General features: G+C 43.6%; 2 protein-coding genes across 2 annotated transcripts; both read left to right on the top strand.

The window, feature by feature from the left end:
• Positions 1-1,379: 1,379 nt before the first annotated feature.
• Positions 1,380-5,630, top strand: matn1 (matrilin 1). Its single transcript, XM_070921673.1, has 10 exons — positions 1,380-1,473; positions 2,666-2,850; positions 2,948-3,112; positions 3,210-3,432; positions 4,339-4,461; positions 4,550-4,722; positions 4,812-5,043; positions 5,160-5,312; positions 5,408-5,488; positions 5,581-5,630. Exons 1-10 carry the CDS (start codon positions 1,380-1,382, stop codon positions 5,628-5,630), a joined length of 1,479 nt encoding a protein of 492 aa, XP_070777774.1.
• Positions 5,631-7,701: 2,071 nt separating this feature from the next.
• sesn2 (sestrin 2) lies at positions 7,702-15,430 on the top strand. Its single transcript, XM_070921557.1, has 11 exons — positions 7,702-8,043; positions 8,998-9,063; positions 9,816-10,004; positions 12,233-12,415; positions 12,721-12,939; positions 13,148-13,283; positions 13,371-13,486; positions 13,656-13,739; positions 14,200-14,306; positions 14,394-14,538; positions 14,784-15,430. The coding sequence occupies exons 1-11, from the start codon at positions 7,702-7,704 to the stop codon at positions 14,868-14,870; spliced, it is 1,674 nt and encodes a 557-aa protein (XP_070777658.1). The 3' UTR covers positions 14,871-15,430.
• The last annotated feature ends 289 nt before the right edge of the window (positions 15,431-15,719 follow it).

The raw sequence follows: 15,719 nt of genomic DNA, 5'->3' as shown, positions 1-15,719 counted from the left end.
CACACACACACACACTCTGTTGATTTTACACCTTGTTCAGTTCAGTAGGAAATCTGTCTGGTTAGTTACTGTACAGACTGAGCCCCAACTCCTTCTTCCCCTCCCAGACTACCCCCTGAATTGTGGCTTGTTTAGCTCGTGTGTGTGGATGGAGGTGTGTGTGTGTGGAGGAGGAGGAAGGGGAGGTGTAGAGGAATGCAGGGTTGGGTCGGGTGGAGCGGGATGTGGAGTGGGGAAAAGAGGGGTCTCTGTTTAATGTGTATGTGGACTCTATAGAAAAATTAAAGATGTGTATGTTAGCATATTGATGAAAGTGTGTTTTCCTACTGTGTTTACTCCACTGAGGCCCGCTGCCCACCTGACAGTGGAGAGGAGCGTAATGGAGAAATAGGCGGGAAGAAGAGGTTTTTGATCTGGTTGCAATCCGGAGATCTTTGCCTTCTATTTGTACGTTTGTGTGATCTGTTCTGTTGTCAATTTGGTTATATGATATATCAAAGTGAAGTCTGAGGCTGAGGAAGTAGGAAGGTAGAGAGAGAAAATGACACAAACAAGTGACAGAAAAACACAAAATGTTACGTATAATTCAGGAGCACTGAACTGAGTTGAACTTAAGAATCCAGGAATTGGCTTGCATACTTCAAGTTATACAGAAATGCATGCTTATGCAAAAATACACACACACACACACATCCCAACGTGCAGAGCAGCGGGAACACTGTAGGCTGTGTACGGCGGCTCTCCTTCACTTCCGCACCATAAATGTGTGTTTGCTATACGAGGGAACACGAGGAGAAAAGAGGAATTCATGTTGGTGTTTATTTGAGCTTTGGCCAAATCCAACCTGGGGCGGCTGCGTTGGCGCGCACTCTGCACCAAACCCCAGCCGCTCCTGTACCCCCAGCCAGACACACACATATACACATACTGTACACTCTCAGGTACTGGAGCGCACACACACACACACACACACACACACACACACACACACACACACAACACAGCTTCTACTACTCTCACACATACACACATACCTGTCCATCCTAGCCATATCAAGGTGTGTTTGTCTTTCCCTGCCCACCAGTTTAGGTCCTCCCAGAGCAGGTATTTCCCTCTCTTCCCCACAGACGCACACACATTTACACACAAACACTGCAGCTGTAGCGGGGGGGGGGGAGCTGTCTGTGGGCTGAGTGTGTGTGAAGCACTTGCATTGATAACCTGCAGCTCAGAGTCACTCAGTCTCACTTTGTGGCCGTCCCACTTGCCTGGAACTCCCTTCGCCCTCCTCTGTCTCCTTTCTGGCTTCTCACTCTAGGACCGTCTGTGGACGCGCTCAGACCCCCGCGTTTACTCGTCACCCCTCTGTCGCTGTCACCATGACGCCCACCCCGCCGCTGTTCCTGCTGCTGCTCTGCCTCATAGGAGCTCAAGCCACCGCCACCGTGGACCTCCGCACGGCCGCCGCCATGGGTAAGACTGATGACCTTTAACCCCTAAAGCTGATCCTAACTCCAGTTGAGGACTCAGAGTCTCTGATAGTGTCATACCTAACGCTGGTTTTTCACTCCTTATGCTCAAAAAATGAAACTCTGAGAAGCTCAGAATAGACATGATTAAACAAATACTGTAATCTCATCATATTCCTCTGAAAGTGTATTGTCTTGTTAGTGAAGGACCCAACTTGAATTCTTGTTACGGTTGTCTCTCTGGTCTGAGGTCAGTCTTTTCAGTGTGTGTGCACTAGTTTCATGTGGTATGAACTCCCACAGGTAACAGAACTGAAGGAGAGGAATGGAAAAAGTCACGTATTTATTTAGCTTTTGTTTTATATTGAAATTGGTTTGGATAAGTGTTTGAATACTGTGACTATTTTTGTTTAACGCAAAAAGAATACAATTCCACAGTCTTATTGATTTCTATATTTTTCCATATCTTTTGGGCATTTATTTATTGATTTGGAGTGATTAGTCCGCCAGTGTTAAACACAGCAGTGGATTGTGTTGTTTCTTGGATGGTGTATGTGCACAGTTTGAATGTTTCACAATGGAGTGTGGCAGTTGGTACTGTGTGTGTGTGTGTGTGTGTGTGTGTGTGTGTGTGTGTGTATATGATGGAGTAGGAGGTGGAGAAGTAGGTAGGATGAAAAACTGAAGGGAGGGAGAGAGGTGAAGGGTGAGAAGGGAGATCAGTGATGTTAGACAGACATTGGAAGTGTTACATCCTCTCACGATCTTCCTGATTTTGCTCAGTTGTCAGTCTAATATGAATTGTGTTCATTAATATTATTATCTAAGAGGAACACTTTATTCATTTTTTTAATATATATATATTTAAAGCAGATGGCTTCTCATTTGATCTTTCTCTGTCCGTCATCCTTGTTTTTCTGGCCAAGCACGTCTCCATCTCTCTCTCCACCCCTGTTGCCTCCCTGCATCCTATTTTTCTGTTTCCTCCCCCTTTCTCACCAGTCTCCATCCCCTCCCCCTTCCCCTTTTCCTCTCAATACCTCCGTTCTCCCCATGCCCCCCCCCCCCCCCCCCCCCATCGTCATCAACTTAATTTCTTTATCCATCTACATATCCAGATCATTTTGTGGATGTACAGCTGTAAACTATAAGGATATAAATATATAATAATCTCCTTTCTGTCCTCTCATGTGTAGCGGCAGGTTTGTGCAAAACTCGTCCCACAGACATTGTGTTCATCATCGACAGCAGTCGGAGCGTTCGCCCTTCTGAGTTTGAGCAGGTCAAGGTCTTCCTGGCTAAGGTCATCGAGGGGCTGGATGTTGGACCCAACGCCACCCGCGTGGGAGTCGTCAACTACGCCAGCCGCGTCAAGAATGAGGTGTGGAGCTCATCTAGCATTTACTAGCACTGAGAAAAGATTTCATTTATTTGTCAAACTATGTAATATCACTGCCTTTGCTATTATGCAACTGTAGGTGTCTCTGAAGACACACCGCACCAAAGCCGGACTGATTAAGGCTGTGACCAAGATTGAGCCCCTGTCCACTGGAACAATGACTGGTCTGGCCATCCAGTTTGCCCTGAATGTGGCCTTCAGTGAGGGCGAGGGCGCTCGTGTCAAATCTCCTGATATCAGCAAGGTCAGACACACATTTACATGCATTGACATGCAATTCAACACATCCCTTAATTAGGATCACAATTCTTTTATCTAATTTTGCTTCTCTTCCGTCACAGGTTGCCATTATTGTGACAGACGGGCGTCCCCAGGACAACGTGAAGGATGTTGCTCAGCGTGCGCGGGATGCTGGTATTGAGATTTTTGCCATCGGTGTGGGACGTGTGGACATGAGCACCCTGAAGCAGATGGCCAGTGATCCTCTGGATGACCACGTGGACTACGTGGAGAGCTACAGCGTCATCGAGAAGCTCACCAAGAAGTTCCAGGAGGCCTTCTGTGGTAAGAGGGGAGGAGGAAGTGGGAGGAGAAGAAGGAAAGATGAGTATTGTTTAAAGTTAGAGGGACAGATACAGAAAACAGGGATTACATGTAGTGATGGAAATAGACAAAGATGGCTGAAAATAGTTACTGTCAGGGTGGGTCATCATTATCTATCATGCCTGTGGAGAGAGCTGTCTGCTGCCCCCCCTATACTGAGGGTAAGGTGTCAGGTGTCATCTTTTCATTCCAATGTATTGTCCCCTCCCTGTTGCCCTCAGCTCTGCCTCACAGTATAATCATTCCACCATTCAAACTCATTAAATATTCCCAGTGCACGAGGGCATTAGGGCAGGAACAACCTTTTGGAACGAAATTCGCCCCTGTTCTTCAGTCAACTCTCACATAACCGAGAGGCGAGACTGATCTCTCTGTAATTACCGATCCATTAGTGACGATCATTAAACCTCCAATTAGTGAGGCCCTTTGGCTCCCCCCGTCCGCGGCGGGTTTTGGCTGCTGTCTGCCACTCACTTTGCAGCAGCCAATCTCGCCGCAGATGTTTTCATCCAAGGGCGGAGCTGCATGATCGCAGTGTTGGATTGTTATTGGATGAGCCTGCGCCTCATGTTAAGAAACAGACGAATGGATCTTGTTTATTTGAGGCTACTCCAATCTTTTCCACCTGTTTGTTTTAAGGATCCACTGGATTCATGCGTCATCCACACGTTAAAAATTGTTCAGGTCGACTGCAGGTCACAGTGGATCATTAAAAATCAATGCTAGATTTTCCCATTTTCAAACTGACATAGTTTCATTCTCTCCTCCTAACCCCAACCACCCACTCCCCCTATGTGTGTGTATGTGCCTCAACATATATTCTGCTGTGTGTGTGTGTGTGTGTTCTGCATGCACATGCACACACAGTGTCGGACCTGTGTGCCACTGGGGATCATGACTGTGAGCAGGTATGCATCAGCAGCCCCGGATCATACAAGTGTGCCTGCAAAGATGGCTTTACCCTCATGGACGATGGTCGCAGCTGCAGTGGTGAGTGTGTGTGTATGAAGGTATTGGTCCAAGCGCGGTCACTGTGCTCCCGGAGTAACATGCCCTATCGTGTGTCTGACATCACCAGCTTGCAGCAACTCGGCGACAGATGTGGTGTTCCTGATCGATGGCTCTAAGAGTGTCCGTCCTGAGAACTTTGAGCTGGTCAAGAAGTGGATCAACCAGATCGTCGACAAACTGGATGTTTCTGACAGCAAGGCTCACGTTGGACTGGTGCAGTACTCCAGCTCAGTCAGACAGGTACGTGTCTGCGTTTAGCATTTAGTGCCCCTAATAATCAGCTTCCTTCTCTTCCGTATCAACGTCATGTTTCCATCTCCCTCCTGCAGGAGTTCCCCCTGGGCCGCTACAACAACAAGAAAGACCTGAAGGATGCTGTGAAGAAGATGGCCTACATGGAGAGGGGAACCATGACAGGCCAGGCTCTCCGCTATCTGACAGACAGCAGCTTCACTCCCGGTCAGGGTGCACGGCCCGGAGTCACCAAGGTGGGCATCGTCTTCACTGACGGACGCAGCCAGGACTACATCGGAGATGCCGCCAAGAAGGCCAAGGAGAACGGTGAGAGGGAGAGGATAGACTACTTCTTAAGTCATGGGTGGAGTATAAGTAGATACAACACAATACCTACTTTTTCTTTTTCAGACGAGGGAAACCTATGTGTGTTTATATTACAGGTTTCAAGATGTATGCTGTTGGAGTGGGCAACGCAGTGGAGGACGAGCTGAAAGAGATTGCCTCAGAGCCAACTGGAGAGCACTACTTCTACACTGCCGACTTCAAGACTATGACCCAGATCGCCAAGAAGCTGCAGATTAACATCTGTCAAGGTCACACATAAATACAAACATTAAAAATACTTCCTGGTTATTTTACGATGCATACTGGTACAATAAACTTGAACTTGTGCTTTCTGTTCCCACAGAGGAGGACCCTTGCGAATGCGACTCCCTCGTAAAGTTCCAAAAGAAAGTAGAAGATGCCCTACAGGCACTAACAAAAAAATATATCCTTTACAATGGGTGAAATGGTGAGAATGTGATGTTGTGAGGGAGGGTTTTAATGTCTTATTTGTTGCTGTCCTTGACAAAATCTTACTAGAGAGTATGTCGAAGAGAATCGCCTTGCTGGAGAACAAAATTGTCTGAGGACTCACATCCCACTCTTCCCTATACATCTGCAAACCCACCCACAAACACACACAAACATTTTTTACTTCCTGTAAAATACTGAAGAGGAACCGGTGTGTGTGTGTGTGTGAACCCTGACCTCCACTTGTATCCTGAGCTCTCCCAAACCACCTCTCCCCCCTCCTCTCTCGGTCTTACCTCTTCCAGCCTTGGGTCTCCTGGGACACGAAGCGCCGGTTGCCATGGGGACCACGCCTTTGTGTGTGTGGGCGCTCCGAAGGTCATCCTCCATAGCCAGCCTGTGTGTTTGTTAATAAAAGTCTTCCCTCATAGGGAAACGGTACACTGAAGGGTTTTTCTTTGTTGCTGCCACAATGTTGAATTTCTCCAAACCCCATAGAGTCTGTCTCGTCATGTCAAACGGAGCAGCACATCACCCTCACTGGTTTGTCTGTTTATATCTGTCACTGTCATCTTCCCTCCCTCTCTCCTCTCATATCTGAAGGCTTCTACTTTCTTCTCTTACCCCAACACAAAGGTATCATATATTATATATGGTATATATATATATATATACAGGTAAATTAATATAACATATGTCTGATAATAAGGGTTGATGTTTTTTTTATTTTCCTAAATAAAGGTGATTCAGGAAGTACATATTAAAAATTGTGAAACTGTGGTATGCCAAATTAATATTACAGACACACACATACACAAAGAAATTACTGTCTTACTTACTTAATATAATAATAATAATAATAACATAAATAAGTATAAAAAGTACACAGAATATTCCTGTGGTCTTTGGCTCCAAAATGTGGGCTCCGAGGACCACAAGGGCTTGACAGGTGTTCCCAGCGAAATGGTGAACATTTTCGAAGATTTCCACAATTTACACTTTACGCTTACAACTTTATCCTTATTCTGCATAAAGTACTGAAATTCTTCCCAGAAGGCAATGATCAGGACCAAATAAAAGCTGGATCCATGCTCTCGTGTGGATTTGTGGGGTTCGTTGTTAAGAAGACGTTTACTCCTGCATTAAAGTGCAGCCATGGATGTAATAAAATAAACAGTAATCATTTATTTGACTGACACAAAATTAATCAGTTAGCCCTTAATTTTGATTATTTATTTTATTTATTTTTTCACATAACAAATATCCGCTGTTTACATCATTACAAATGCTACATTTGCTGGTTTTTTCATTATTTCATATTATAAAATGGAGGACAGAGCAGATTTCAGAATGATGGGCATTTGCCATCAGGGTTGACATTTTGTAGACAACAAAATCAATACATTAATAAATAGATTAATCGGCAATAAAAATAAATACTTAGCTACGGTCATGTAAACATTTTAGAAAGCTAATATTTAAAAAAAAGCAAGTATATGTACAACAATTTTTATATTTTATTATTATTATTTACCAGTTTTGTATTATTATATTGTTTTATTATAACGTGGTAACAAATGCAAAACCAGCACTCATAATATTTATTTAGTTAAATGGTACATAAGTATGGAAATGATTATGTAAATTGAGTAGAGTTGCTGCACCCTGTGCTGCAGCTCATTAGTGAAAAGTTTCGTACACGTCACGATGACGTCGCACAGGAGGAAAAAAAAACTCTCCAACTCAGAACAGCTGAAACAAACCAACGAGTGAAGTCTTCATTCTCCTTGGGGCCTCGTGAACGCCGATTTTAATCTTAAATTAGATTGTGCTCTGTTCAGAGAGCTCAGTCCAAACACCGACCAGTGGCTCACGGTGTCTTTTAATCATCGAGCCATCGTAACAGCTTGTTAAACAGTTTGCAGCATCTGCTAACAGCAGCTAGGCTAGCTAAGCGAGCTAGCCGGCAGACCGGCTTTACGGTCAGGTAGCAGGGACACCGGGTATGAGAGCGCTTTGAAGGTGGTCCGCCGTCGTTAATGATTTGCTGAATAGTTAGATGACTGCGCAGTGAACGGATCAGGAAACGGACACCTGAAGTATTTGGTCAGGTTAATACTCCAGTTAACAGTAGCTAGCAGTAACATTAGGTGACTCAACCGAGGAGCTTCGGGACCAGTACAAGAGATGGCCAGTAATCCCGTGGCAGGCTTTACCTGCCAGGCTAACGGAGAAAACACACCGGGACGAGTGTCCGGTTCTGGCCGCTCATGTCGCCACCAGTCCGAGTCTGAGTCCGATGTTGGCCCGACTGTCAAAAGCTTAGCACGGCTGTGCAGCAGGGACGAGGACGAGCGCGCAGCGGCTCTGGAGGAGCTGAGGCAAGGGGTTCTTCTGTGTTTAGGTCCGGACCGGCCCGGTTCGACACGGCTGAATAAACAAACACTGCTGCATCTGCTTCGGCTGTCCCGGTCGTGTCCGTTACAGGAGGTCCGAGGGAGAGCAACCGAGCTGCTGCGAACCGCACAGGTAATGTTGGGATAGCATTCACAGTCCTTTCTGTTTCTATAATGTCTGCAGAGCAGCAGGAACAAATCAGACTAATGCAACGGCTGTGGGGCATAACTTCCAACAAGATATATCCTAAAAGCAATAGGCAGGAGCTTGCATTATTTTAGGTTCATTGCTTTTGCTTCTTATTAATGATTGATTAATAGTCGTGATAATCTTGCAGCTGATCTGCCTTAGTTATCAGCTGATTACCGTTTTCTATCAGATTGCTGGATGTTTCATCAGACGTTGAACTGTAGGAGGTGATGCAAGACTCTGATGCGGTGTGCACAAACAAGCAGGCCGGACACGCCCCCTCCCGGTGCCCTGAAAAACACAGTAGACACACCCCCGAGTCTTTTCACAGCCCGCTGTAGCCTCTAGAAATAAAAAGTCAGGCTGCGTGTGGCGCACTTTCACTTTATCTGTTGCTTCTGTTGGAAATAACAAGCGGTGACTTGTGGTATTCTGCTGCCGGGTCTTCCGATGATGTCGGTGAGTGTAACAAATGCTTTGGTTTCGGATTTTATGGGCTGCAAGTTGTTTCATAACTTTCATAACTCTCTAGTTACAGTACAGCTGCGACTGTGAGAGTAAGTCAACTTCAACGAGGTTGAAGGTTGAAGGTTGAAGCAGATTTTCTCATTTATCTTCAAATAATCTTTATTCTGTTATTACAGCCATTTTAAGATTGTAATCATACTGTTGTTTCATCTAACCCTGTAGTTTAGTTGTTTGCTCAACATGTTTTAATTTTGATATGAATTAATATAGAAACCCATATTTTAGACATTTCAATGTAAAGCTGAAACAATTCGTTGATTATTCAAGTTGTTGATCAACAAAAAAATCAGATTGAACAAGTAAGGACGAAGATGATTGTCAGATTAATCGAAATGAATTAACTTTCGGTGTCTTCCTTCTCGCCACCAGGAACAAGGAGTTGAAGTACCTCGGGCTCTGGCCTCAGGTCCAAGTGCCTTTATCCATGCAAAAGAGGTGTGTGTGGCTTGTTTTTAAAAGTACATTTATTCACAAATATTAAGGGTGCTCCATTATTAAAGATATTAACCATTAGATCTGATTTACAAAGGAAAACACTTACATGTTTGTAAAATGTGGCGATAGTGTGAAATCACAAGGAATTGCTTTGTTTTTTTAAATTAACTTTGATCACCAGTTTTTCTTTTTAGCCATATAATGTTTATTGATGAAACTGCTCATATTAGAGATGTGGTTTCACCAGTCGATTTCAGTGTGATACACAGCTGTCGTGTCTAATCCCAAGATTTTACTGATCTTGATAAACGGCATCATGATAAATGGTCAAATCCGTGTGTATAGTACGTGTTTGTGACAGCTGTTATTATAAATGTCCCTCCTTTGAAATTAAATAAATGTACTTGTGAGGGTTGCTAGCAATAGTCAAATTCAGTGCTAGTATAAGAAGTGTAGCTAACTATTCTGCTGCAATACTGCCGTGCCTGTTGCTTCATGTTGTCAAGAGAAGCAACACCAGACGTGTGTTGCTAAAGCTGATGACTGAAAATGCTGAGTGACTCACTCCAAGCTTTCCCCGAGAGAAAGTGGGACTGTTGTATCAGCCAGCTCTTCAAGGCGTCTTATTTCCGCCCATAAGAGAAACATTTTTAAGTGAATCCTTGCCAGTGTGTCCTCAAGCATACTAAAAATATAATGTGAGTTTAGTCGTCAATCTTGAACACGTATTTTGCCCTGCTCCTCCTCTTTAGATGTTGAAGGAAGGGCCAGACCAGGACATCCTTATCGAATCTTTTCTTTCATTGGGTCGCATGGACCACATCACCATGGTGATGGCACTGCACCCTGCCTACCTCAGCTGCTTCCTGAGGACCCAGCATGCTTTGTTGGAGCTGGACGGCCCCTTGCCCCGCCACTGGAGACACTACATCGCTGCTATGGTAAGAAAACCACAATATATGATTTTTAAAGGCCAGTGACTGCAGCAACGTCCTCATGTGCACTCCTGAATGTAGAACTTTAGCTACATCTTAAACAGACACAATAAAAGAATACTTCAAATGAAGATCTGCGAAATATGTGACTATTTTGCAATAAACTGAATATAAAATGGGGTCAGCACTTTCCAAAGGACTTCCGTTAAGCATCTGCAAGGACATTGAACCTTGTGTCTCATTTTGATTAGTTTCTGTTGTTTGATGACTTACTCAAGTTTCTTGGTTGTCCCTGCACAACCAATATACAAAACCAAAGTAAACTAAATCACAACATAATAAATAGTAATAAAATAAATTTGTAGGAGCAGCACATTTTAAAATGAACATAAATTAACCAACATAGACAGCTTTTGAAAAGGACATGATTGTGTGGTCTTTAGCCACAATTTCAAATTGGCAAACTCTGATATTGGTACAGTAGATGTGAGTTCTGTTCTCTGAGTACTTGAACGGAGGGTGGTTGGCCATAGCATGTCTTAAGTGTAACCACACAGTCTGGATAGTTTGTTGATAGATTTAAGAATAACATGTTATATAGTATTCATTTTGCAAACCATTTGCTGTGTATACTGTAGATCTGTACATTCACTATCAGCCATTATTGGACTAGATTAATACAAATAAATCCTGTCCTTTACTATAAACAGATCATATTGTTGTTGTTAAGATTTTCCATCACGGTGTGCAGAGCTAAATGCTGCTAGCAGTGACACTGCAGGTAAAATCATAATGTCAAAAAAGTTATTATTTCTGCTCTAATTCATAAAATTGGTCTTGTGTTTATTTGTATCTACAATAATAACAGCTATAAACGCTCTAAAGCCTGTAATTGGTTTGTGAAAGCCTACAGGTGCAGTGAGTCTATCCTTTTAAAGTTTAGGCTTGGTATTGCATGCATGACTAATAGCCTGAACATAAAAAATAATGGCAGAATCTACAGCTATTATTTTCTCTTTTTCTGACAGAGTCAAGGGCGCCAAAGTGTTTTTATGATTTCTGTCTTTTTTTTATACGCACACATCTAATAATTCTGGCTTCATGGCGATTACCATTATTCCTGCCTCCACTAGTAGTTGGACAAAGCCAGTAAGTTAAACGGTTGTATTAATATTTCCGTAATGCTGTTTCCACTGCAGCCCCCAACTTTTACAGCCCCAGTCAGTCCAGCTGTAGAGAACAATAAATCAGTACATTCAGACTGGCACATTGGTTGAAGTGGCCTTTTGAGTGAAGCGATATCACTTCACTTCTGCTTTTCTACTTTTCCAACAATGCCGTAGCTGGATGGACACAGCTGCAGCTAATAAAATGAATGGAGGTTTGAGTCATATGTGCCAGCACAATAATGACTTTTGTCAGCGCTCAAAACACTTTTTACAGCTTATTCTTTATTTAAGACATTTTATACTATAACCTACTTCAGCCAGATGTTTTATATGTAACATCATTACGATGCTCCACCCTGGAGTTGTGTCACAGGATATTGCCTCGTCAGTGTTTTCGGTGTCCATTAAATGAGTAGCTGAAATCCAGTTCTCTGAATACTAACTGATGGATTTCTTTTTCATTCAAGGCATGTCTTTCCTGTCAAGTGTACTGGTAGACCTGATTTTCTTTAAACAATTAGACCATTTTGAGGGACTAACATGTATGAAATGACTTCTCTAGATATCCCAATCAATAGTTAGGCACATACTATATAAGGATACTACAGTAGTTCAAGTTAATTATTGCACAAGGGTGTAGGAAACTAAAAATCATGAAAAACTGAATGGTCTTGCTTTTCCGGAGAAAGAGCACAGATACTAAATGGACTTGGCAGGTCATTCTCCTCTTGAGTGTTATCCAGCTACGGTATCATAGAGAGGCACTAACAGGGCTGCCAAAGACTCTGATCCTCTCTATAAACATTTAATGACTCTCATCGCTCATATATACATCACATTAGCTGCCCTTTAACTTCAGAAATGCCAGTCAGTAGACTCAAAATTATCTTCTGATGGAGAGGTTTAGTTGTGTTGCCTTAACTTCTGAGCCCTTTATATTTATGAGCACAGACGGTTCTTGTGCATTATGTAGTAGTTCTACACAGACCAGTAATTGAGCTTTGTTTTTAATGAAAGGGGTACCATGCTTGTTTGCTCCTGTTAACTCTTGATGGTGTTTCACAGGCTGCAGCGCGACACCACTGCCTGTACCTGGTGCAGCAGCACAGCGCAGGCTTCCTGGAGGCCGGAGGGGAGGAGAGCTGGCTGAGCGGCCTCGAGCGCGCTCCCACCAAACTCCGCAGCCTGCAAACACTCAACAGGCTGCTGGCACACCGACCCTGGCTCATCACACAGCAGCACATCCAGGTCAGACCCAACACCCACTCACTCTACTGTTCTCTCTTTTGCTCACTGTCTGTCCCGATGTAATAGTAATATGATTTAATACATTGGATTAGTATCAGACAAATTAAAACCTTGACCTGATGAAAAAGTTAAGGATCACCAAAGTCTTTACAGTTCATCCCGAGGGGGACATGAATGTCTGTACAAAATTCCATGGAAATCCCTACAGTAAATGTTGAGATATTTCAGTCTGGACCAAAGTAGTGGCCCTCAACCAACTAACCTACTGTATGAAACTTACCAACACCCGCCCCTCTGCCCTGCAGGAGCTGGTTTGTCCCGGAGCAGAGCCTCGCTGGTCATTGGCTGAACTCATACACGCTGTGGTCCTGATGGCACACGCTCACTCACTCTGCTCTTTAGTGTGGGGCTGCGGCTTAAACCCTGAACCCGACCACATTGGAGGTTATACCTTCCAACCTCCATCACCCAGTCACCTTCCTCGCAGCCCTCACAGCCCCGCTCATGAGGACGGCAGGCAAGAGGTGAGTCAAACGCATTTCACCACAGGTCTGACTGGTCTAAACTTAAACTATCAACAGGACAAGGACAAAGATGTATTTGGTTCATTCCAGCTTTGTTTCACCGGTCACACCGGTTTAGTAACAGTTGACAACACGGCTCATTTTTACTGTTTAAAAACAAATGTTTAAATTAGATCCTCAAGCCATTCTCTCTTTTCATCAACTCCAGTTGGTTGATGGAGCGATGGAGGTGGAGGTGTTGATGAAGAGGATGGTGGAGCTACAGCAGCAGCAGGAGGAGGAGTGCACACAGGAGGAGATGGTTACTCGCTTTGAGAGGGAGAGGAGCGAGAGCATACCAACAGGTACAAATGTGCCTGTTTATCCCATGCGTCAACTCACTTGGATGACACTTGTTTACTCACTACTTCCTCTTTGTCGTGTTTGTTTAGCGGTGGTGCGGGGAGCACCGCCCGACCTGGTGCTGCATCTGGTGGAGGATCCAGAGTTCAGATATGAGGACTTTGCCCCCAGAGGAGAGCAGGCACCACCCACCATGAGAGCCCAGGTAGTTTGGAGCATTTCTGTGTTCAAGTACAAGTTGATTTATATTTTGCAGACAGACTAGGACGCACATTCCCAAGTTATTTATTCATACTTTTGTGTACCGTGCCTGTTCATTGTTTGTGCTAAGTTTCATAGACCTGTTTGTTGATGTTAGTCTCTGATGTGTGCAGGACTATTCATGGGAGGACCACGGCTTCTCTCTGGTCAACAGACTACTGCCAGACATGGGCCAGCTCCTGGATGAAAAATTCCAGGTACCCTCACCCTTAACATGGTAGAAGTACACTAATAAACACCAACAAGCTGATTAGAAACTGTACAAGACTAATGTGTGGGTAACATGACAGGCCCATCTGCTCCTGGGAGTGTAAGTGAGTGATACATAATGTTAACTAGCTGGTACTAGTATCTGGAGGACATAATGTGGACCTACATACTTGTTTACATGCAGTGAAACTACTTGGTATCAGGAGAACAAGTGATTTGTGACTACATTGGTTCCCAACCTGGGGGTGACTAGATAATTATCTGGGTAGGAAATAAAAACAAAAAACAAATGATACTCCAGAAAATTGTGTTTATCTAATCTTTGCATCCTGGCAACCACATGAAATGACTCCTTGTTCTAACTGCAGAATACTGAATACATTAATCAATCAGTAGAGAACAGATTGATTGAGCATATTATAATGAGATTAAATGGTGTCTTTGCAGGTTGTGAGCAACTTGACCTACCACAGGATGGCCATGCATGAAGGTGTGGACACGCACACTCTGAGAAAAGCTCTGTGGAACTACATCCACTGTTTGTACGGGATACGGTCAGTGTTCTACTTAAATATCACGTAATCAACTACGTTTCCTTCTCTGCTGCGTCACTAATGTTCTTTATTGTTGTACCCGTGCAGATACGATGATTACGACTACGGGAGCGTGAACGTGCTGCTGGAGCGTTCCCTGAAAGTTTTTGTTAAAACCATGGCCTGTCACCCCGAGCAGACCACGGCACGCATTTACCACGCCTTCTGGAGACACTTCAGACACTCTGAAAAGGTACGAGCGAGTTCAAACACCACCTGACCCGGCCCTCTTCAGCCGCAATGACTGCATCATTTGACATTTGAGCATGTCGTCTCTCTTTGGCACCTCCTCAACAAAGAGTGAATCGTTTGACATTTCAGCACGTCCTCTCGTCGTCCTTCCTTTTTTAAATGCCATTAGAGAAGGAAGCATTACAGACGGGACTTGAAAGTGTGTCACGTAGTAACCTGACATGCATTTTTTTTTTTTTGTTGCAGGTTCATGCAAACCTAATAGTGATGGAAGCCCGGCTACAAGCAGCCCTCCTGTACACCTTACGAGCCATCACACACTACATGAGATGACACACTTACACACACACACACACATTTTGCAGATGCTGAGCCAGCTGTGACGTACCACAGCCCAATTCATAACACAACATGGATTGACAATCCTGCACACTATATTGAATGTTTGTATATGCATATCTTATGTTTCAGTGTTAATGTTTTGATGCTGCTTTGCGACCAGCGATATCTGATATTTAAAATTTGTTACTTACTTTGCACTGAAATTTATCAGGTTTCATTTTCCCACTTGAGCGTCAAGTGTTGTCCTGTGTATCTTGCACATATTTCTGCCACACATACACACACACACACATACATCTATATACCAGATATGCAGGTGGAATTAGGTCTTGTATAACTAAAAAATCATCATCATCATTCAAGTGTTTACTTTGCAGAATTGTTGTTGCTTATTTGACACGTCTGTTCAGGCCAACGTGTGTCACCCACAGCCAGTGTTCGCCACATCATGACTACTCATGCACACACAGAGGACTGAGATACAAAAAAAAGACAAATTAACTTGTATTTTTATATACAATAAAAAGTTACTTTGTTATCAAAATTCAAAACGGTGTGTTTGTCTGAATGTCAAGACAACTTGCCACAAGCCCAGACTTCTGGGTGTGTTGCTGCTGGAGTTGCATTGACGCGCCACAAGATGGAGACAAAGACTTGAAGAAATGTGAAATGTCACTACGGTTCATGTGAAATGTCACTACGGTATGTCATCCTATAATGCAATCAATTTTCAAACAATAAAAAAAGTGACGTGTCATCAATGTGCACTACAAAGAAGACCTCGTTTTGGCTGATTTCTGTAAACTTGTAATATGCACACGGATATCACACTTCTTATTC

This window comes from Enoplosus armatus, chromosome 16 (genome assembly GCF_043641665.1).
Source record: "Enoplosus armatus isolate fEnoArm2 chromosome 16, fEnoArm2.hap1, whole genome shotgun sequence".
In the NCBI taxonomy this organism is placed as follows: Eukaryota; Metazoa; Chordata; class Actinopteri; order Centrarchiformes; family Enoplosidae; genus Enoplosus; species Enoplosus armatus.
This window is presented reverse-complemented; position numbering and strand designations above follow the sequence as displayed.

Coding starts and splice junctions, on each gene's coding strand:
- matn1 (XM_070921673.1), top strand. CDS start 1,380: ATGACGCCCACCCCGCCGCTGTTCCTGCTGCTGCTCTGCCTCATAGGA. Junction 2,851..2,947: donor CCAGCCGCGTCAAGAATGAG/GTGTGGAGCTCA, acceptor ATGCAACTGTAG/GTGTCTCTGAAGACACACCG. Junction 4,462..4,549: donor CGATGGTCGCAGCTGCAGTG/GTGAGTGTGTGT, acceptor TGACATCACCAG/CTTGCAGCAACTCGGCGACA.
- sesn2 (XM_070921557.1), top strand. CDS start 7,702: ATGGCCAGTAATCCCGTGGCAGGCTTTACCTGCCAGGCTAACGGAGAA. Junction 9,064..9,815: donor CCTTTATCCATGCAAAAGAG/GTGTGTGTGGCT, acceptor CCTCCTCTTTAG/ATGTTGAAGGAAGGGCCAGA. Junction 14,307..14,393: donor CACTGTTTGTACGGGATACG/GTCAGTGTTCTA, acceptor GTACCCGTGCAG/ATACGATGATTACGACTACG.